Source organism: Leptonychotes weddellii, chromosome 12, assembly GCF_054177405.1.
Source record: "Leptonychotes weddellii isolate Sample4059 chromosome 12, ASM5417740v2, whole genome shotgun sequence".
Lineage (NCBI taxonomy): Eukaryota > Metazoa > Chordata > Mammalia > Carnivora > Phocidae > Leptonychotes > Leptonychotes weddellii.
The window spans coordinates 61,517,540-61,540,509 of NC_138380.1; the positions used below are offsets into that span (position 1 = coordinate 61,517,540).

The 22,970-nt window shown below is 40.7% G+C and overlaps 1 protein-coding gene across 1 annotated transcript in view; it reads left to right on the forward strand.

Annotated features, from left to right (window-relative positions):
* Window positions 1-22,970, forward strand: part of SLC25A13 (solute carrier family 25 member 13) — a 175,854-nt gene that overhangs the window by 16,563 nt on the left and 136,321 nt on the right. Inside the window, 2 exon segments of the mRNA XM_081799691.1 lie at window positions 8,020-8,073; window positions 17,359-17,501. Coding sequence (XP_081655817.1) covers window positions 8,020-8,073; window positions 17,359-17,501 — 197 coding nt within the window.

The window sequence follows — 22,970 nt, forward strand, 5'->3', positions numbered from 1 at the left end:
ACCCGGCAGGTTACCATTTGTGGTATCTGGTACCTTATAAGTCAACTGTTGAGTGATGTGAACTTTTGAGGGTTGATTACACAGAAAGGCTGTGGTTTGAAGCATGCTTAGCAAGGCATCTTATCTCTGTACTAATTTATGTTTCGGTAACTTTTTCATAATCATTGCTCTTCATTTAGTAGAACTTAGGGAAACTGTAGGATGAGGAATGAGGGACTCTGAATTCAGTAAAAAATTATTTTTCTTCAATTTGATGAGACACCTCATTCTTACTTCTTCTCGAGTTAATGCTGTGGTTTTGGGGAATTCCAAAATTTCTTTTGCAGTTACTGATTGTATCAGTCAGGGTTCACTTGCGGAGAACAGAATTCACTCTAGCTGGTTTAAGGAGAGGGAGATTTATTACAGGGTGTTAAATGGCTTATAGAATTGGTTGGGAAGGCGAAGAAACAGACTTCAGGCTGAGCTTCCAGGAGTGCCTTCCAGGCCCTCATGGCAGAGCAGGCCACCAAGGGAGCAGTTACCTCTCATGCAGTCATGAAATGGCTTGCCAGAAGGGGAGTGTTCAGACCCAGGCTGCCACTGTCGTGGGCAGGAGGTTGCCACGGGAAAATCTGACACTTCTAGCAATGATGCTGGCAGAAACAGCAGAAGCATGGCCCCCACCTTCCCAGTCTTTGCTTTCCAAATGTTGCCTTCCACATCTCACCCAGCTTCATCTGATGGACAGCACCTAGGCCACGTAGCTGCAAGGGAGTCTGGGAAATGTCATTTTAACCTTCCAGTCTCTGCAGTACAGGAAGATAGATGTGGAGATACGGGAAGATAGATGGGAAGAAGAGTTGGCCCCAGCTTCTGAATTGTTGGGCCACACCCAGTAGAGCTTTCCACTGGGATTCAGGTCCGCCCACTGCACTTCCTCAGATTCAGAAGACCAGGCAGAGACATTTCTCCCTCCACCTCCGTTTTCTGCTTGTCGCTGCATGTGGGCCTGTGCGTACAACAGAGACTAGCTCACTTTTGATGAGCTGTCTTTTCTGGTTTTTATTTCATATCTAAGGTAAATAATGACTTCATGACAGTAGAATTTTCAGTGTAAGCCTGTGCTTGTCTTGGCTTTCAGACCTTTAAAGTTTGGGGATGGGGGGGATGGGCGCAGGGCTGAGTGAAGGCAGTGTTATGCAGTTGGTGGAGTAGCAAAGCTCAGGTTGGGATCTTGGGTCCTAACTCAGTGGTTCTCACCTGAGCCCCTCATTATAATCTCATGATGAAGCTTTAAAGGTATCCATTTCAGAGATTCTGCTTGGATTAACCTTTGCAGCCAAATTGATAGGCCTGGGCATTGATAAAACCCAGAAGTCCTTCGGGAGACTTGAATATACAGCTGGGGCTGAGAATAGCAGTCCTAAACAGACCGAATTGGACATTAGCTAAAGCTGTGGTTCTTAAATATTAACAGCATCAGAATCACCTGGAGGACTTGTTCAACTGTAGATTGCTGGCCCCACCCCCAGAGTTTCTGATTTGTAGATCTGGGGTAGGGTGTGATAATTTGCATTTCTAAAAGTTCCCATTGGAGGCTGATGGTCCAGTGCCCACACTTTGAGCACCGCTGGCCTAGAAGGAGGTACTGTCTGTTTTCATTGTACAGATTTGATTTCTACTCATCTGGAAGACTTTCTTCCTGAGTCAGCATTTTTGGAGCATCTGCTTAATTTGTTTTTTTTTTTTTTTAAGATTTTATTTACTTGACAGACACAGCGAGAGAGGGAACACAAGCAGGGGAAGTGGGAGAGGGAGAAGCAGGTTTCCTGCGGAGCAGGGAGCCCGATGTGGGGCTCGATCCCAGGACCGTGGGATCATGACCTGAGCTGAAGGCAGATGCTTAACGACTGAGCCACCTAGGCGCCCCTTAATTTGTTCTTTGCAGGAGTTGGGAGTAAGATGCATTTGAGGAGATCATGCATATATATATATATATACATATATATATCTTACAGCTTTTCACTGGAAGGAGAGAGCTTTTCTTTATACTTTCTTCAAATTAGTATTCCTTATTCTGTGTGGGTTTTCTTATGTTCTTCCCTGCTGCCCTGTTGGGTTCACAATTCTGTACCACTGTGATTTGTTAATGAGCCTACAACTGTGGCTTGATTCCAGTGTTAAAAAGCCCGTTTAAACAATATTCCTCCATGTAGAAAAATCTTTCCTGATGTTCTCCTTCTTTTGGCTGCCCTAACTCATATTAAAGTAAGAGTGAATTTATTCGTCCTGAAAGTATCTTTCTGGTTCTCCTTGCCATGCTTCCTGCTACTGCCTTTTAAAAGCCCAGTCATTGAAGTTATGTTATTGTTGGCTGGTTTTTTATATCTAGGATGTACCTAGCTAGTGCACCTGTTTTGCAAATGCTATTGTTAACTGTTCAAGCTATTATATCTAATGTTTGTCTTGTCAAAAATTTTACATACTCAGTGGTCCTGAAATTTTGTCCCATAGAACATAGATTCATTGAATTGACCTCCCAGTTTGTGGAAAAAATATATAATGCATAGTTTTTTTCTATTTTAGCCCTCCCTCTTTTCCCTGAGTCTTGACTGTGTGTGAAAGTTAGCTGCTATAGTTAGATTCTCTGTTGTATTGATTTAAGTAGCAATAGTAATATTTCATAGTCATCTGCCAAGAACTTTTTTCCTTCTTGGTGGTTTTCCTAACTATGTTTGAAAACTAGTTCTTTTATTTAAAAGTCTTGATACACAAATTTTGTTTAATAGAGGAATCTATTCTTACAAATGCAAATTCAGAAGCATGATAAAATCAGGCAATTAGATTGTAAGAACAGTAGCTGTAAATATTTACATGCTGTTAGTATAAGAAAAATATAACAATGAAATTCAGACTTCTGGAAACTCAGGTTTGATGAATCTTCTAAAGGCTTGTTAAAGTGTTGCAGTGTGTGCGTGCCAAGCAGCTGTTTTGAGTTGACTTAAAAAGGGAGGCTACGTTTCTGTAGTTCCCTTTTTCCAGCTCCTAAAACTTCCTGGGTATTGATTTTTGCCACCAGGTAGAATCCATCTCAGCACACCCTCAGAACACTGGTACTTCTAGCTCTAACTTACGTTGTCTTGAAAGAAGCTGTGTAAGTGTTATTCCTTCACTGCACATGATACCCAAACAAGAAGGTAAGAATGGGAGGTAGAAGTAGAACTGGGAATTCTGACTAGCCATACAGCAGTGGGGAGGCCAAGAGACTGGTAAACATTTTTTTCTGAATTTATCCCCTATTGAACCATAGTTATTTTGTGCTTCATTACAGTGTTTTCAGGACCTAATACACATTTCCATGGGCCTCAGGGAAATTCCACGGTATATCTGGAACTTTGGGTGTGTTTTCAAGAAGTAGCATTGGTTGGGGCTAAGATAGCAGAGGGGATGAGTTAGGAAAACGTCTGTGGTTAGTGATTTGCTGAATGTTTTTGAAGATCCATGAGTTCCTTTCCCTTCTCTCCTCCTCATTTTTTCCTTCTTAAGTTATGAGCCAGGTTACTCATCACTTTGGCTTTTTAAAGCGTAAGCATGTGGGGCGCCTGGGTGGCTCAGTCGGTTAGGCGACTGCCTTCGGCTCAGGTCATGATCCTGGAGTTCCGGGATCGAGTCCCACGTCGGGCTCCCTGCTCGGCGGGGAGTCTGCCTCTCTCTCTGACCCTCCTCCCTCTCATGCTCTCTATCTCATTCTCTCTCTCAAATAAATAAATAAAATCTTTAAAAAAAAATTAAATAAATAAAAAAGTAAACATGGTAGAATATAAACACCTCTCCATAAATAATACAAATAATAGATTTCATTTTTCGAGTGCTTTAACTCTGTGTTCTTTGTGGTGCTAAGCATTTGATGTTATTATCTCCTATCACCCTTTCAACCATCCAGGACTTCTCATTTTACTGGTGAGGAAAGTGAGACTGAGAGGTCAGAGATCTGGCTCAAGGTCACATAGCTAGTTAGTTTAGACATCACACCTGATCCCCAGTCACAGGTGGCCTGACACTAAAGCCATGTTTTTTTTTTTGTTTGTTTGTTTTTAAGATTTTAAAAAATTAATTTATTTAGGGAGTGAAAGTGGGGGAGGGGCAAAGGGAGAAGGAGGGAAAGAATCCCAAGCAGACTCCACGCCCAATGCAGGGCCCGATGCAGGGCTCTGCTCCAGGACCCTGAAATCATAACCTGAGCCGAAACCAAGAGTCAGATGACACGTAACCGACTGAGCCACCCAGGTGCCCCCCTAAAGCCATGTTCTTAATCACAGCACTGGATGGACACTACAAACTGGTGTGGTAGAAGAAATTGGGAGATTCTTGATTTCTAGGCATGTATTATATTAGTGGTTAATGTAAGTTATGGTCAGTTTGAAGCTGCCCACAATGCGGCTCAGTGGAAAGACGAACAGAGTAAGAGATGGAAGATTTGGAATCTGATCTCAGCTCAGACAACACTTAGAAATGGAAGCACAAATTGGTGCCAGATCTGACTTTTGGGGAAATAATTGACCCTCTTAGAGTCTTGATTTCTCCTTGTGTAAAGTGGGTGCAATATTATGCTCTCTGCAGGTCTCAGATTTTGCTGTGAAGATCCAATGAGGTAATAGTCACGCATTGAAAATATAAAATGTTCTATACACATTAGGTGGCATGACTTAGATTTGTTGGGTCACTATATGGATTTTTAAAAAATTAATTCATAGAATTCAGTACTTCAGCTAATATTTATTGAATGCCTCTATGTGCCAGACATTATACTAGATGTTGGTCATACATCGGTGAATAAGTCCTGCTTTTTAAACAAAACTTTTAATAAACTTATACACCCTCCACCCATTTCTCCCACCCCACTCCCCTGCCTCTGGCAACCCTCAGTCTGTTCTATTTTTTTCTCTATATCTGTTTTTATATAGATATATAGATTCCATATGTAAGAGAGATCATACAGTACTTGTCTTTCCCTGTCATTTATTTCACTTAGCATATGCCCTTGAGGTCCATCCATGTTCTTGCAGATGGCAAGATTCGTTCTTTCTTATGCCTGAATTATATTCCATTTTATATTTATTTATATCTGTTTATCTCACAATTTCTTTGTCCATTCATCCATCAGTGGACACTTAGGTTGTTGCTATGTCTTGGCTATTGTAAATAATGCTTCAGTGAACATGAGGGTGCATATATATCTTTTCAAGTTAGTGTTTTCATTTTCTTCAGATAAATACCCCTAAGTAGAATAGTTCTATTTTTAATTTTTTGAGGAACTTCCATACTGTTTTCCATAATGGCTGCACCAATTGACATTCTCACCAGCAGTGTGCAGTTTCCTTTTCTCTACATTCTTGCCAACACTTGTTATTTTCTTGCCTTTTTTTCTCCTCTTTTTAATAATAGCCAGTCTAACAGGTGTAAGGTAACATCTCATTGTGGTTTTGATTTTGATTTGCATTTTCCTGATGATGAGTGATACTGAGCATCTTTTCATGTATCTTTTGGCCATTTGTGTATCTTCTTTGGAGAAGTTTCACTTGATCATGGTATATGATCCTTTTAATATATTGTTGAATTTGGTTTGCTAGTATTTGTTGAGGACTTTTGCATATATATTCATCAGGGATATTAGCCTGTAATTTTTTTTTTTTATTGTGGCATCCTTGTCTGGTTTTGGTATCAGACTAATGCTGGACTCATGAGTTTGAAAGAGTTTCTTCCTCTTCTATATTTTGCAAGAGTTGGAGAAGGATTGTTATTAATTTTTCTTTGAATGTTTGGTAGAGTTCACTAGTGAAGCTATCTGGTCCTAGACTTGGTTTTTGGGAGGTTTTAAATTACTGATTCAATCTCCTTAGTAGTAATTGGTGTCTTCAGATTTTTCTATTTCATTATGATTCAGTCTTGGTAAGTTGTGTGTTTCTAGGAATTTATTCATTTCTTCTAGGTTGTCACATTTGTTAGTATAATTGTTCACAGTAGTCTCTTTTGTATTTCTGTGGTACCAGTTGTTGATGTCTCCTCTTTCATTTCCGATTTTATTTGTGCCGTCTATATCTTTTTTACTTGGTGAATCTGGCTAAAGGTTTGTCAATTTTGTTCATCTTTTCAAAGAACCAGCTCTTAGTTACGTTGATGTTTCCTGTTGTCTTTTTAGTCTCTATTTCATTGATCTCTGCTCTGATCTTTGTTATTTTCTCCCTTTATGGATTGTGTTCTCCTGTGCCTTAGATCCTGGCAGAGTTAGAGTGAAAGCTTTGTTTCTTAGAGAGGTGCAGTCCTGGTGGGGAACACTGATGTGCAATTGGGGATTAGCAATGGAAGAATGCTGTGGGAATTTAGGGCAGGGGAAGTTCACTGTAAAATAGCATTGCCCAGGGAAAGCTTTATGAAGTGCACGGCATAGTGAATTAAGTAGATTTTAAAGGATGTGGTATTCAGATGGATCAAGAATCGTTCACTTTGTGGAAACTTACCTTTGCTTTTAAAAGGAAACCCAACTAAGTACCTAGGGTCACCATTTGCCTTCTAAAAAAAAGTTACTTAAGGACTGTCGTGAGATATGGAACTTGGAATTTCTGTGCTCTTAAGAGGATGGAGGCGTTTTTATACTGTTTCATCTTCTCCAATAGTGTTTGGCCTATCCTCCCTTCCTCAGACTATAAACCCGAAAGGAAGGAATCTTCTCCTGAAACCTATAGATCGGCATTATCATCAGTCTTAGGTTGGTTAGCATTCTATTTTTTTCCTCCTTAATTGAATAATTTCTCCAAAGAGTACTAACTAGTTTAGAATTTTAAAAAGATTTGGTAATGCATTAGAGGTTACAAGTACTCAGCTGAAATTAAAGGAGTTATCAGTCTTGCTTTGGGAAACAAGGTGACCAACCAGCTCGTTTCAGAAAAACTACCTCTCCCATTCCAGTGATTAGTTAATAAAATTATTCCTGACAGCGGCAGGCCAAGAAGCTCAGGCAGTTACATATTTAGAGACAGAGAACCCATTGTCCAAAGATCTCAGAAGAGCCTTTGCAAACACACAGAAGGGATTTAGAACAATTTGCATAAATCTCCCTGTGGATAGCGACATGGCTCTGGTATTAGGGTGGTTCCAGGAACCCCTCCTTGGCTGTATCATGGGGTGACGCTGTGCTTAGTGAGAATTCAGTCTTATGATGGTTTTTGCCAACAGGATTGGGTGATGGGACACTGAATAAGCCCACTGTTTGGTTCCACATAAGGACTCTTTTGTGTTGGCCCGGTGTACCCATATTCAAGTTTGTCTTGCTTTTTCTCCACTGATGTTTTTGGACTTTGTGGGCTGGGGAATTAAGCACAACACCTATTCTGAGCTAATCTGTCAAATTTTGTTCTTGAAAGGTAACCGTAGCCCCTTGTATTTCTAGAATGTGGAGAATAATAGTCATACCTTTGGAGACTTCTGACTTCTTAAAAGTCAGGGAGAGGAGGAGACCTTGCTTGGCGTACCCAGATAGCTAGGCATTCATGCCTGTTCCTGGCAGAACTGTGCGAAGTAATTCCCTTGTTTGTTAATGTGATTTGCCTCCTTCACCAACTTCTTTAAGAACTATGTTCTCTTGCATAGTTAACAAGTTGTACTTTAATATTTAATATTCCCCTCTGGAAGGGTATGGATCACTCTGGTGTGTAGTTTAAAAATGCCGGGTGGTTACAGATCTGTTTCAAGTTTTCTTTTTTTCTACTTACTTTTTGAAAAAAAAAAAAAATGATATACATTAAATACCACATATTAAGAGCTTTACTGGTTTCTTGCACAGACTGCTGTCATTCTAGAAGCCACATAGGAGTCTAATTTAAAATCCAGGGAGTAGTTTATGCAATGGGGAAATTTGGTGCTTTAAGTACAAAAATGAAATCCACTAATTTCTAACCTGGAGTTTATTTTCTTTCAGTCTGCTAGCTTGATTTCTCAGCTTTGTTCTAATAATATAAACATTTTTATGTTTATTTATAGGTGGTTTTAACCAAGAGAGCAGATCCAGCTGAGCTTAGAACAATATTTTTGAAGGTCAGTATAAAGGAATCTATTTTGTTTCTTGTTTGATTTGTGTTCTTGAACTTTTAAAGGTTATTTTCAAACAGCTCTTTATTTCATTGTTATATATGTAAAAAAAAAAAAAAAATCCCAAAAGGTATCTTTACTTAAGACTTATGAAAGAGATCTACTACAATTATGTCTATTTTTTTTTTTTTTGAAATGTATCAGAAACTTTCAGGTGATTTTTTTATGAGGGCAGTATGGTTTACATTTTAATTTCTTTTCTCTCACTTGGTGTCAGATACTGGAAAGGAGTTGCTGGGGGATTTAGTCTCACAACTCATTTACCTTTCCAGGATTCACCTGTGCGGTTTGATGATCATGCTTTTTCTTCTAAAGTTGAAAGCTCTTTGTTAACATTTCAGTAATCCTTCATCCATCCAGAGAGGGCTGTCCTTGCCTCTTGTTGGTAGAAGCCCATCATTGTTACCATCATTATCATCATTTTATTGCAACTGTGGTTCGTGGTGGAGGCCCAGTATGAGTAATAGTACATATCAGTTCACAACAGATACCATATATTTCCTTAGTTTCTTAGATTTCCCCTACTTTGTGACATTGGGCAGTGAATGAATGATACTCTAATAAAAGTCTACCTCAGGTCCCAAACATGGAATCACGTGATGTTGGATTAAAGTACTCAAAAAAGAAAAGGCCGATTTTGTAAAGATCATTTAAAAAGTATATATGTGGGCCTTTTCTAAACATGATGGGAAAGCAACTATGCTATACGTGAAGAGGACGAAGACTTCAAATAAGACACTTGACGTTCTGCTGTGTACCAAATATATGGCCTGGAAAGTTACTAATATTGTGAGCATCACTTTCCTCATGAAAATGTATTATTAAAAACTACTGAGAAATCAGAGAATTTGAATACTGACAGGATTATCTGATATCAAGGAATTCTTATTGATTGATTTTTTAGTCTGGATGATGGTATTCTGATTACAGGAGCTATAAAGAGTCTTTTTTTCTTAGAGATACACACTGAAGTGTTTACGAATGAGATTATGATGTCTGAGATTTGCTTTTAAATAATCCAGTTTTGGTGGGGGAGGGAAGATGTGTGGTTGGCGTGGTGATAATTTTTGAAATTGGTAAATGGAACATTGAGTTTCTTACCCTGGTCTCTCTACTTTGTACATGTATGAACATCTTCCTGAGTTATAAAAATTTGTGAAGATTGAGTAAAAAAACCTGGATGAAAGTTCCCAGCACCTGATATGCATTAGATAACTGATTCAGTAAGTGCTTGAAATTAAATAATTCAAACACGAGAGACAGAGGCTTCAAAAGGAAATGGTTAAAAATGTGAGTAGGTTTGAGGGGGGAGGAAAAGTGACAATTTGTAAGGAGGTTTGTATTATGTGTAAGAAAGCAGAATTCTTTATAAATCTGGTTTTTGCCTGAGAGGACAACACAGTATAGAGATTCTAAGGTGGAAAAGGATTCTAGATCATGAAAGTCCAGGAAATAGAAATGCGTTGTTTTGCACCTGGACTAGCGTCTGTTGCCCTGCATTGGGGGCTCACCGTGATTGGGATGAGGTGTGTATGAGGGAACCGTAGACATTTTTAGTGTGTGTATTTAAGATCTATAATATAAAACTCATAGTATAATTCTAGGAGACCACTTGTAGTGGGTTGCCAGAGACCCTAGAAAAATGGATAAAAGCTCATTAACCTGAGCTGGCAAAGTCATAATCATTCTTTGAACTCAGGACCTCTCTATTACTTCTGTTTTGTAAACCAGCGATAGTTGTGGGCATCCTTCTGACAGGAAATGGGAAAAACTCTGAGTGTCTCAATAGATGGTGCATCTTGGATACCTACTGGTCTTTTGGCGTGATCCAGTAGAAACGCTCCACCTGGGTAAAAGCTGTGTCCACCTTTTGAGCCACATGGCAGCTGGTTAGGTTGAGATCCTACTTGGGAACAACCTGTCTTTTCCAGCTGCTCCCTGTCAACAGGAGGCAAGTCTCTACTGGAGACAAATCAGATTGGTCGGGTAGGAATTCCATGCAGAGTTCTGGAGAGCCACCTGTGAGGTTTCTGTGTCAGTGAGTCTGAAGGTTGGGGTGGGATCTTTGGGAGCACATAGGGAAATGCTGTCTTCTCTTGGGGTGGCTAAGACTACGTGGCTTTTGAATGAGAGTGTGACTTAGAGTCCTAGGGGATGATGGGGCCAGGAAGGGGGGGACCATCCATGCAGAAAACAGTGATCAGCAGTTTCTGGAAGGGATTGTGGATCTGGCAGAGGTTTGGGTGATCTCATCAGGCTGGGGCAGTGTAGTACCAACACAAATCCACCTTGGCTCAGCATGTGGGGGATCTCTTGTTTACCATCTGCCACAGATGATGTTGTGGTGGGAGGAGAATAGGGATGAGGCCCATGGGGGCTCTGCCAGGCACGTCTCCACTGTGGCCGGGCTTTTCCGTTAAGTATGGATCAGCAGTAAGCACTCAGTAAACCTGACTACTTTGCTGATTTTCTATGACTTTTTCCTGACTTTTATTCTTGATAAATATCCCAACCTTCTGTCTGTTACACTAGTTAGAGGATTCTTCTGTAGCTCGGGGGGGGGAGGTGGACCTTTGGACCAGATGTGCTGATAGCAGAGGAGTTGGCAACTGTGGAGGTCAGAGAGAGCCAGTGGAACTGGCAGAAGGAAAGAGAGAGGGGTCCTGGAGGACTGAGGTGGGCCCAATTGTGGCTTATTTTATCCTTGAGAAGAGTTAAAATAAATTCCACTTCTTTTTTGGGGGGGGATTTGCTTACTGTATGTGAAGTACAGTGTTAAGTGTTGGGGATGTAAAGATGCATAAATCATGGCCCCTGCCATTTCCTGTCTCACTGTGTGTAAGTGTAAAAAAAAAAAAAAAAGCCATGATATGGTTGATAAGCATTATATGGCGTTAATTAGTAGGAAGATGATGTGGGGCTAATTACATCTTGTCAGCAAGGGTCATTGCAGTTACAGAGAGGTGGTGATGTTGGAGCTGGGCTTGACAGTGAGTAGGTACTTACCAGCTGGAGAAGGTAGAGGAGGCCTGTGGGGCAGAGGAAGACCGTTCTGGGCAGAGGCAGCAGCAGGTGTGGAACAAAGGGCTGTGAGTGCCAGGTGGGGGTGACCCAGAGCACAGGCTCTTGGGCAGTGCACTTGGGTGGTAGGCAGGGCTAGACTGGTGTCTAGCATTCCTAGCCTGAGGCGGCTGAGTTTATGATGCAGCCTCTTCTGGTGATAAGTGGCAGCTAACATTTTGTCTGGGTGTGGAAGTTGAAGTCCAGGTGTGGTCAGTTTTGTTTCTAACCTAGGTGTTGACATGTTCTTTCCCTGACTGCATGTTAATTTGAGCAGGTGTCTGAGTGCTCACAGTTTAAATAAAACACCATGAAGCTTTGCGGTGAGTGGGATGTACAAGAGAGGTATAAGCAGTGACCATGCCTTCCAGGAGTTCAGCTTTTATACGCGAGACCAGATTTACAGGCACACAGTAGGTGAAAGAGAATCTAGGTGTGCCTGCTTGCCAGTGTGGTGAAAGCAAATGCCACAGGAACGGGAGGAGGGAGCGGTCCCTGTGGTGGGGAGTGGTCAGAGAAGGCTCCTTGGAGAGGGACTTGGGAGAGCCCTGGGGTGAGTGGGAACTGGGGAGTCAGGGAGGAGGGCAGCTGAGGAATTCCGGGGAAGAGGGCCACCTTCGAGGGAAGGCTGGGAGATGGGCTCGGGAGCACACAGCCTCTCCAGGTTGAAGGATTCTTGCTCCTTCAAATGTTTATTTAAATTCATCTCTGTGGCAGGGAGTCTGCCACGCCTTACAGGGTATGGGTGACAAAATTAGAAGGTAATTGGGAGTTTGGCACGTCAGCTGAAAAATAGGAAGCTGTTGGGGGTTTTCTGGGTCATCCAGTGACACTGGCAGGATGGGTTTGAGATTTGGTTGGTGCAACAGGGCCACGAGTTAGGCAGCCTTGGGCGTAATCCTGGTGCGTGGCCCTAAAGACTTGATTAGGATTGTGGCCGCAGGGGGAATGGAGAATGGGCAAGGTTAAAACATTTTGAAGGACTGCTTGATGGAAATGATCTTGTACAGTGGATGAGAGGGCACAGGGGATAAATATGACCCCTGGATAGATAGCCTGGGTCAGGGAGATGCTAGTAATAAGAAGGGGAAAATCGAGAAGGAAACGGTTAGCTCAGGGGAGAGCAAAGGGGGTGATGTGTACTGTTTACAGGTGGAAGTAGCTGAATGCCTCTAGTGTAAGCTGTGGGAGATGGGAAAACTGGGTAAAGGGACTAGACAAGGGGAATAGGCCCTATGATAATTTGTAATGATGATACATAGTGAATTACACTTGGATTTTTTACAATTATTCTTTGTCAACACAACATGTATGTATTTAGAATTTTTGTTAACAAAATTGGAAAAACAGTTAATTTCTTTTTTAAAAGAAAACTTTTTTAAAATGAGAAAATGGTTCATATTCATTGGCAAAAATTTAAAAAGCAGAAGTATGTAAAGAAAAGTAACTTGTGATTCTGCCATATAGATAAAATCCATGTCTATATATATAAATATGTATTTTATATGCCTATCTCTGTTTCTCTATCTCTGTGTATGTATATAAAACTTTTTCCTTTTTTTTTTAAAGATTTTATTTATTTATTTGACAGAGACACAGTGAGAGAGAGGGAGAGAACACAAGCAGGGGGAGTGGGAGAGGGAGAAGCAGGCTTCCCACTGAGCAGAGAGCCCGATGCGGGGCTCGATCCTAGGACCCCGGGACCATGACCTGAGCTGAAGGCAGATGCTTAACGACTGAGCCATCCAGGCGCCCCTAAAACTTCTTCCTTAACACGAGAAAAAATACTGTTCTCTCCAGTTTTTCCCTTCACTTAATATGTTAGGAAAACCTTTTCCTATAATTGAATATATTTCTACAGTATTTTTATTGTTGTGTGCTGTTCCTGTGTATGGCTGTTTTTACAGTAATTTATCTAGCTGCTTCCTATTATTGGATGCTTGGTTGTCTTTTCTGCTTTGCTCGTATAACAACATTGTAATGAATACTCTTGAACCTGTTTTTTTGCATATAGCCTGCAATGTTTAATCATATTAAAACTTACAAAAAATTGTAAGGGAGAGAGAGGCTTCAGGTCACTTGTAAAATCTAGTCCCAAAGAAGGATTAAATACCATTTGCCCCTCCTTTCACTGGTGCAAGGACAGCAGGGCACCTTTGTCAGGACATTCATATTACGAAGAATCCACCTCTATCAGTCGAAGGAGCAACCTTTGACATTTTTACGGTAATCGCAAGGCAGACCACCCAGCCTTGGTAATGAGCTGGTTTTGCAGACTGAAGAAAACTGTGTCTTCCGTGTTCAGATTAATATGTTCTTACATTTACAAAATTATTTCATTATCACCTCTAAAAACTGGGGCAGAAAACGTCTCGATTTTTTTTTTAATGTAAATTATTGAGGTATAAATCAAGTGCACAAATCCTAAATGTACAGCTCCATTAATGTTCACAAAGTGAGCACGCACCTGTGTAACCACCCCAGAAGCCATCTGATGCCCCTTCCAGTCATTACCCACCCCTCCTGAGGGTAACCAGTGGTCTGGTTTTCAGCTTTATAGAAATGGAATCATAACACTGTGTTTTCTTGTGCCTCATTTCTTTCACTCTTGCTTTAGTTGTTAAGATTCATCCCTGTTGTTACATGTGGTTGGTGTTAGTTTATTCTCATTGCTGTGTTGTATTCCATAGTGTGGCTATACCACAGTAGTTCTTTTATACATCCTACTGTTGGCTGACGTTTGAGTTATTGTCCAATAACTGTTGGTTGACATTTAAGTTATTTTCCAATAACTGTTGGTTGATGTTTGAGTTATTTTTTTGCTATTGAAGGTAATGCTGCTGTGGACATTAAAATGCTAAAGCGTGTTTTTTAGTAAAAAAATACACACACGTTTCTCTACACACATTTCTGTTAGAGACCTACTTATGGTTGAAATTGCCGTGTCTGTGGTTCCGTGCATGTTCTGTTAGAGGAGACACTGCCCAGCAGCCTTCTAAAGTGGTTTAATGGTTTACTCTCATAACACCAGTATTTGAGAATTGCATTTCCTTCATGTTTTTGCAAATACTTTTTTAATTGTCCTGTGTAAGGGTTAGAGGTATGGCATTGTAATTTTATTTTGTACTTTCAGTGGAGTTTTTTTTAGGGGACAGCAGCTTGACAATGATTCTGAAGGTTACTTGTGGGAAAAAAAATCAAACACTGATCATGGCCCAGAAAACTCCTGAGAGGAAAGTAGTACAATAATTTTAAACTTTCCTTCATTCGACAGATATTTATTGGACACGTTTCACTCTCTGCCTGCCACCAGTCCAGGGCCTTGAGGATGCTGCAGTGAGAACCCCAGGAAAAAATCCTGTCCTGACAGAGCTTTCTCTCTAGTTGTAGCAAGTAAGATGCATGCAGTCTTGCAGGAGTAGACAGGTCAGTTGGCAAGGATTCCTGCGGCAGGGATTGCAAGAGCTGTCAGCGCGTCCTGGCATCTCTCCATGGAATTTGGGGGCAGCCCCAGAGGGGAGCCTCTACCTTAGGAAGCCATTTGTTGCTGACTGATGAGACTTACTTGCCAAGCTGTTCCCTGTTGATCATATGATAATTAGTTTGTGATACACGTGGCATCCTAAAGACGGGGGAAGGGAGAATGATTTCATTTGTGCTCCTGGGACAACCAGGAGATTAAGTGGAAAAAACTAAAGTTGGAGGATCCTTACCTCAAGCCACATAAAAAAATAAAGTAACAATGTATTGAAACTTAAAAGATAAAGCTATTTAAAAGCTAAGAGAAAATGTGGGTGAATATTAGTCTTGAGATGAGGAAGGCTTAGCTTCTAGACTTAGAAGTAAGTAATGGAAGAAATTGCAAAGGAGGGAAAAAAATCTACAGACTCAATTATCTACAAGTATCAAACTGGATAAATATTTGCAACAAATCTGGGGCGCCTGGGTGGCTCAGATGGTTAGGCGTCTGCCTTCGGCTCAGGTCATGATCCCAGGGTCCTGGGATCGAGTCCCGCATCGGGCTCCCTGCTTCTTGGGAGCCTGCTTCTCCCTCTGCCTCTCTCTCTCTCTGTCTCTCATGAATAAATAAAAAAAAAATAAAAAAAAATATTTGCAACAAATCTGATAGACAAAGGGGGAAAAGGGCATGTTCACACACTGCTGATGGGAGTGTAAATAGGTACAGTCTTTTTTGGAGAGCAGTGTGATAATAAGTATCAAGAGCCTTCAAGTTCCTCTCCTTTGACTCAACAATTTCTCTTCCAGGAGTCTAGCCATTGAAGATTGCCAGGAATTTGGACAATTGTTATATACAAGGCTGGTTACCTTAGCTTTATTTAAAAACACCCCAAACTGGAAAATAACCTAAACGTCTACTGGTGGGAGAAGAGTTAAATTGTGTTTTTAACTAAATTAATTACTCACTGCTGTAAGCAAACATAGGTATGATTCTCAATCATAGGATCGCTGTAATTAGCAGCGACATCTCCTTTGTACTTCCTATCTTGTTTTGCCTCAGGAAAATCAAAATATAATTCTTCTACGTTTCCGAAAATCCATTTCAATGCTAAGTGAAGAATAGTGGGATTCTTGGACCAGTTTTGAGCTTTTCTTTTGTACTGTGCTAAAAAAAAAAAAAATGTTAAATGGAAACGGATCGTACAGAACATTTATAAAGTGCTTATTGTGTGTAGTGCATTGTGCTAAGTGTGTTACATGATTATTCATTTATTTCTATCATCGACCTTAAGAAGCAGGTAATGTTATCCCCATTTTACAGGGGAGGAGCCAGAGGCCGGGAAAGTTTTACTTACCTGAGATCCTACAGGTGGTGAGAGGCAAAAGCAGAGCTCAGCACCGGCCAGGCCTGAGGGACTCCAGAGCTTGTTACTGAGTATCTAAGCAAGAGTTTGTCCTGCCTTGGAATTAAAATGTAGAAATAACAAGTGACTTGTAGAAACAATTGTAATGGGACTTGACTCTGCGGCAGCTGCGGAGGGAGTGGAGATACTATGGTTGCATTTCCCTTCCCGGGCGCCCCCACGGTGCCCCCACATCACCGTGGCCTCCGGTGTGGTCGCTGTCATCCATCTCGCCTTGTTCTTCGAGTAGCTCAGGGAGTTCACCTCCTTACCCCCAAATCACTGTTCTGTCCCCAGGATCAACAGGCCCTCTCCTGCACCATCAGGATACCGTATGATCTCATGTTGTTTTTCAGCATTTCTCATGGGCCCTGGGACTCCACGGAACAGGAATGAGCAGCTTCCCGCTTATGGGCACTGGAATCTATCACTAAAGGCAAGAGGAACACTGTGAAAAAGCATCGAGTGCACCTAATTCTCATTGACCATTTCCACTCTAGAATGGAGAAGACACTAACTAGAGCAGCCTTTCATATCTTCTTCCATAAAATCCCACAAGAAGCCATACGGCTTCTTTCCAGCTTAGCTTGTTTGTCCTCCTTTCTTGCATTATTGGTGCCCTTGAAACAGGAATGGGGGCAAAAGAATTAGGTTGTTTCCATCCATGATTTTATAATTAAATCTGTTTTTTGTTGTTTTTTTTTTTTAAGCTGTATGTCCTTGCTAAAAACAAGATGTAATTTGTCTCTCCAAATTTCTGTAAACTAGGGTTTCTCAATATCAGCACTGTTGACATTTGGGGCTGGATCACTCTGTTGTAGGGGGTCGTCCTGACCTCTCCCAACTAGATGCTAGTAGCGTCCCTCCCCCTCAGGTTATGACAGTCAAATTTGTCATCAGACACTGTCAGATGTCCTCTGTGGGGAAAAATAAATACAAACGGAAGAAGTGTAGAGCTAGAGAAACCTTGCCCACCCCTCCCCCCATCCCTGAAAGGCAGGAAACCTAGGGAGAAGGCTGGGCCTCTTAGGTTGTACTTGGCTGTTAGGGGACGTTGGTGTTTATAAGCTGGACAATCAGGCTAAGCTGCCCGCAGTTGAGAACCTGAGAACCACTGGTATAAACATAAAACTTGGCACACTTAACATGTTTTTGTTTTTTTTATGAGGTGTTGGGAAATAATTGTGCTTGAGAAGTGTATTATCATATCTGATGTTTTATCCTTTGAATATTTTCAGCTTTTTCACATATTGATCCCATGATTATATACTTTTGAGGGTAAAATATCTTCTTTTTTTTTTCTAAACAGTATGCAAGCATTGAAAAAAATGGTGAGTTTTTCATGTCTCCCAATGACTTCGTCACTCGATATTTGAACATATTTGGAGAAAGCCAGCCTAATCCAAAGACTGTGGAGCTTTTAAGTGGTGTAGTGGATCAGACCAAAGATGGGTATGTTTGTTTTTAATTATCTCATTTAATTTTTTTGTTTGAAATAGCTTTCTGTTGCTTTAAAGATTAGGAAGTCAATGAATACTTTTCCATCTTGAGCATTTTCTCTACCTGTTACAATTAATTCATTATTTTAGGAATACCTTTAACATTTCCTTCTTATCACAGTTGGGGATTCTATTGTGTATTTTTTTTTTTTAAAGATTTTATTTATTTGACAGAGACAGAGATAGCGAGAGCAGGAACACAAGCAAGGGGAGTGGGAGAGGGAGAAGCAGGCTTCCTGCCAGGCAGGGAGCCCGACGTGGGACTTGATCCCAGGACTCTGGGATCATGACCTGAGCCAAAGGCAGACGCTTAACGACTGAGCCACCCAGGCACCCTATGTGTGTATTTTTTTAAGACTTTATTTAGGGAGAGAGAAAGAGAGAGCACACTTGAGGAGGGGAGGAGCAGAGGGAGAGCGAAGGAGAGAATTTCAAGCAGACTCTGCGCTGAGCACAGAGCCCTACATAGGGCTCTATCTCACATCCCTGAGATGATGACCTGAGCCGACATCAGGAGTCGGATGCTTTATCAACTGAGCCACCCAAGCACCCCTATGTGTGTATTTTTTGACAGTAAAGAACTGCTTATAGTTTCAGAGACTTATTGTAGTTGATGAGTGGTATGAGATCTACTAGAATATTTGTACATATATTGGTATTTTTCAAGGGAACTGTAAAAATTGTGAGTAAATGTAAAATATAGCTCTATGAACGTAACTTTTCTATGATCTTTTCCTCTGCTCAAATAACTTTTGAAATCTTCCATATGATTAAATCGTATGAATCTAACAGACAATAATATGATGGTTCCAAATCACTAAGAAGGGCATTCTACCCAAGCTGGAAGAGACTGACACTTTGCTGAATGCCTTTGGATTTTTTTTTCCCTTACCAGTGTTGTCACATTTAAAAAATGAGTTTTTCCTAAGCTGTTTAAGATTGCAGTTGGCTTTTACCATTAAGTGTGGAATATTGAGCCCCACACTCTTGGTAATACAAATACCAGTGTCCCCTAATAGCCAAGTACCATGTCCAAGAACTGGCCTTCTCCATATTAACTGTGGTAGACCCAGCCTCCTACCCTTGCTCCACCTGTCAGCACCCCCTTCCGTAGATTGCAGTTACCTGCTGTTCCGGAGTGGTGTTCTCTACTCTGGGCCTTCGCTGTCACCTGATTTTTCCCACATGCACCGGTTAAGATACAACTATAGTAAAATTTGTTGATGTATTGCAAATGCTTTCAATTTTTACCAGCATTTCCCTTTTCTTATTTATGCGCCTGTGGTCCCATCTTCCATTGAAGTAATCTCTAAAATGAAGGTCTTGCAGATAGGAGGGAGAGGGATGGATATTGGCTGTGATACTTACAATAACATCCCGGAGAGTTGCTGGATCGTGCCTTCTCTGTTCATTATTCTGACAGAGGTTATTTGGGTTACTTCTATTTTCTGTCTCCACCCCAACACAGCATTTTTTGCTTGGTGGGAAAGTGTGTGTAATGTATGAGCAGGCCATCATTCCCTCACAGGGCCTCTGCTGGTTGGTGCTTGGAGAGGCTGATGTATATTTCACACTAGTCCATTGAAGCAAAAGCTAGATAGAACGTAGATTTATTCTCCAGATATATTTTTTTGGGGGGGAAGTTTGGTTACTTTCACACGCCTTGTGTTCATGATTCATAGGAAGTGTGACCAAGCTCACATACAACAAGAATGGTCTGATTCAAAGTTTAAGATTCATTTTTTTTTCTTACTTGATAGTTTAAAAATTCTTTAAATTACAGAAACATTGAAAGAATATAATGAACACCTATAAAGAATATAATGAACAAAGCATGCTCTGCACCTAGATTGACTAGTTGTTAACACATTTGTCACCTTTGTCTTCTCTTTTTACACACACATGCTTTCTATATACAAATATATGCATACACATCATTTTCTTTTTTGGCTAAACTATTTAAACTGTAGACGTCATGGTGGTTTGGCATTTATCTTCTAAGAATAAGAACATTCTCCTACATAACCGCCATACCATTATCTTCCTTAGGAGAATTAACAGTGCTGTGAAGTATCTTCTAATTTCCGGTCCGTATTCTAACATACTGCCCCCAGCCTCAAATGGCTCATGGCTGGTTTTTGGTTTTTGTTTTTTTTTTTGCTTTTTTGTTTTTAAATCTAGGATCCAGTCAAGGTTCTTTTATTACATTTAGTTGTTATATCTCTTTTAATCTAGAACAGACCCTTACCTTCTAATTTTTTTTTTTTTTTTTCATGATACTGACTTTTAAAACCCAGGCCAGTTATTTTATTGAAAGTCTCACAATACTGGACTCGTCTGATTGCTTTCTCAGGCCTGGATTCATGTTAAAGTTTTTGGTGCAGGTTCGGAGTGATTCTGTTCTACCTATGGTACCTCCTCAGGAGGCAAGTTGTCATAGCATTGGTGATGGGAGGTTTGATCACTTGGTTAAGGTGGCATCCCCTAGATTGTACAGAGATCATTTTTGTTTGTAATTAGTAAATCCTGAGACCATGTGCATATCCTGTCTCCCAGCAACTTTTCATCCACTAGTGTTAGCATCGATGATGATCCTTTCCTGAATTAGTTATTATGTTGCGGTTTGAAAAGTGGTGGTCTTTAAAAGATTTTATTTATTTATTAGAGAGAGAACGCATGAGCAGGGGGAAGGGCAGAAGCAGAGGGAGAAGCAGACTCCCCTGCTGAGCAGGGAGCCCGATGCGGGGCTGGATCCCAGGACCCGGGGATCATGACCTGAGCTGAAGGCAGACGCTTAACTGGCTGAGCCACCTAGGCTCCCCGAAAGACAAGTGGTGATTTTTCTAATTCTGTCATTTCTTCTATATTTATTGTCTAGCATTCTTTGTTAAGAGAAAGCTTTCTTCCCTCAACCCTGTTTTCTTTCTCTCTTTATATCAGTATAAAGTCTTGGAATTTTTTATTTTAAATTCAATGAATTATTGCTGTTACTCTTGTGGATGCTCAGCTTGTCCCAGTGTGGGCAGGGGGAGTCCCTTCAGTCTAACTCCAGTGCCTGTGAGTGCTCCTTGCTTCAGGCAACTAAGATGTTCCACGCTCACCGTGGGTATTTCCTTCCTCTAACCTGGAAATCACTCTTCTTCAAGAAGTCCTGTCCTGGTTCTTTTAGGTTGGGAACGGTGCTTAGAAACAGAAAGCTGGGCACTGGCTTATTGTCACTAGGTTGTTACTACTTCTCTGGCTTCTCAGTGGAAAGAACGGAGACATATACTTAAAAAAAAAAATCAAAACTTCATAATGACATTTCCTATTTAAATTTAACATGACAGGATTTTTTCTAATATTTGATCTCTTTTGGTGAACATGTTGGTTCCTTATTAAATTAATATATTTATGGGTATTAACTTATATAATTGTAATACCTTCTAATGTTTTTTTTCCCCCATTAACATACATGCTTTTCCTATTTATTTTTATAGGTACTCTCCAAAAATAATAGCCTTTGATTCATTAGATACAGTAATGTAACATACGTTGTACATACATAACGTAACATGTATATTTTTTCAAAACTTATAACAATCTAAAATGCTGGCTCTGCTTTCCTGGTTGTGCAGATGAGCTAGCTGGGGCTGTGGGTTATCGAGCTGTTTGGCACCAAGCCTGACTCCCTCCAAAGACCGTGTGGCCTTTCCACTGTTTCAGACTGCCTTTTCTGTCATAATCTTGTCATCCTCTTTAACTTGACATTTTCTTTCAGATTTTGTATTATCTTAAATCTCAGTGTTTCAGTGTGACAGAGAAAATCTTAGATGGCCTCAATCTGTTGCCCTATGACTTTTTCTTCCTTCAGTTGCAAAAACCTCAGTTTCAAAAGGGAAAATAACCACCCATAATCTTTTCATCTCGACACGATTATTTAGAATTTTTTCAGTGTCTCCTGTGATTTGTTAACCTGCATCAATATTTTCCATAATCTGAATGCATTTTAATTGCAGTTCTTTTATAATCTTTTAGACTGTATCAACCAATTCTCATATTTCTGTATGAGGTTCATATTAACAGTGATAAATAGCTTCATCATTTTCTATGAAATTATGTACCATACTTTATGAAGTCATGCCCTTCTAGAGTTATTTCAGTTTTCTTTTTGTTTCTAGTTTTCCTTTTGTTTAATTAATTCCCTTGAAAGAACTTAGAGGCATTCTCGATGCAGGGGTAGAAATATTTTAAGTCTCACCATATGTATTGTAACTCTTTCCAAAAGCATGGAGTAAGTTGAAGAACTTGTCCAAACTATTTAGGCTTTCTGAGCTAGTAGCACAGTGCGGGTGTTTGAGCCGAGACCTGCCTAAGACCCAAGGCTGTTCAGATGTTCACGTGCCATTTTCCCTAAGCCTAACCCTGACACGCAGCTCCTCAGTATTTACTTCACAAATAGGTGTAACCATACATCTGTTCTCAATGTAAAACTGCGAATGCCTTCATTTCCCCTTCCTTTCCCTTTCTCTGGAGGCATAGCGTTTATCAAGTTCACAAGTCACAAATCATCTTCCCAAATCAACTACTGTTCCTTGACAAAATCACACGATGAAGCCACATGTTGGCCCATGGAAGCACAACACCTACACCAAACAAAGGGGAAGCACTGGTGTGGGCTCTGTTTGTCTCTCCAGGCTCTTTTCACATCGCTTGGCTGGCCAGAGGGATTTTAGTACGTAAGCTTAGTAAAATCTGAAAAACGATTTGTAGATCGGTAACTTTAGCATTTAAGTAATAGTGGCAGCTGTGCTGACCCAGATGTCAGGGTGAATTGAAATAGTTATTCTTGGGTAGATGCTGGCCCACCAGCTGTGGTTTCTTGCATGTATAGACCAGGTCCTGCATATTTTCAGATCTCCGGTGTCTAGTCCAATATCTGGCCTGTTTCACAGCAATTTGTTGACCAAACATAGGTAAATCTACTAAGAAGTATTTGTTCCCCCTCCCCCCTTAAGTGATGAGAGCCCAGGCATATTGAGGAATGGAAGTTCTAGTTCAGTTTCTAGGTTACTCACTGTAGTAGCTGAATAATGTCTACCTAAAGATATCAATCCCTCGAATTTGGAAATGTGACCTTATTAGGAAAAAGTATCTTTGCAGATGTGATTAAATCAAAGATCTTGAAATGAAGAGATTACCCTGGCTTATCCATGCCTTAAATGCTGTAAGTATCTTTATGAGAAGTGGAGAGAGATGTGACACAGACACTGAGGCCACCAGAGGCTGGAAGAGGCGAGGAAGGCTCCTCCCCTGAAGTATCTCCCTTTGGAGGGAGTGTGACCCTGCTGTCACCTTGGTTCTGGACTTCTGGTCCCCAGAACTGTGATGGAATGAATTTCTGTTGTGTTCAGCAACCTAGTTTGTACTAGTCTGTTACAGC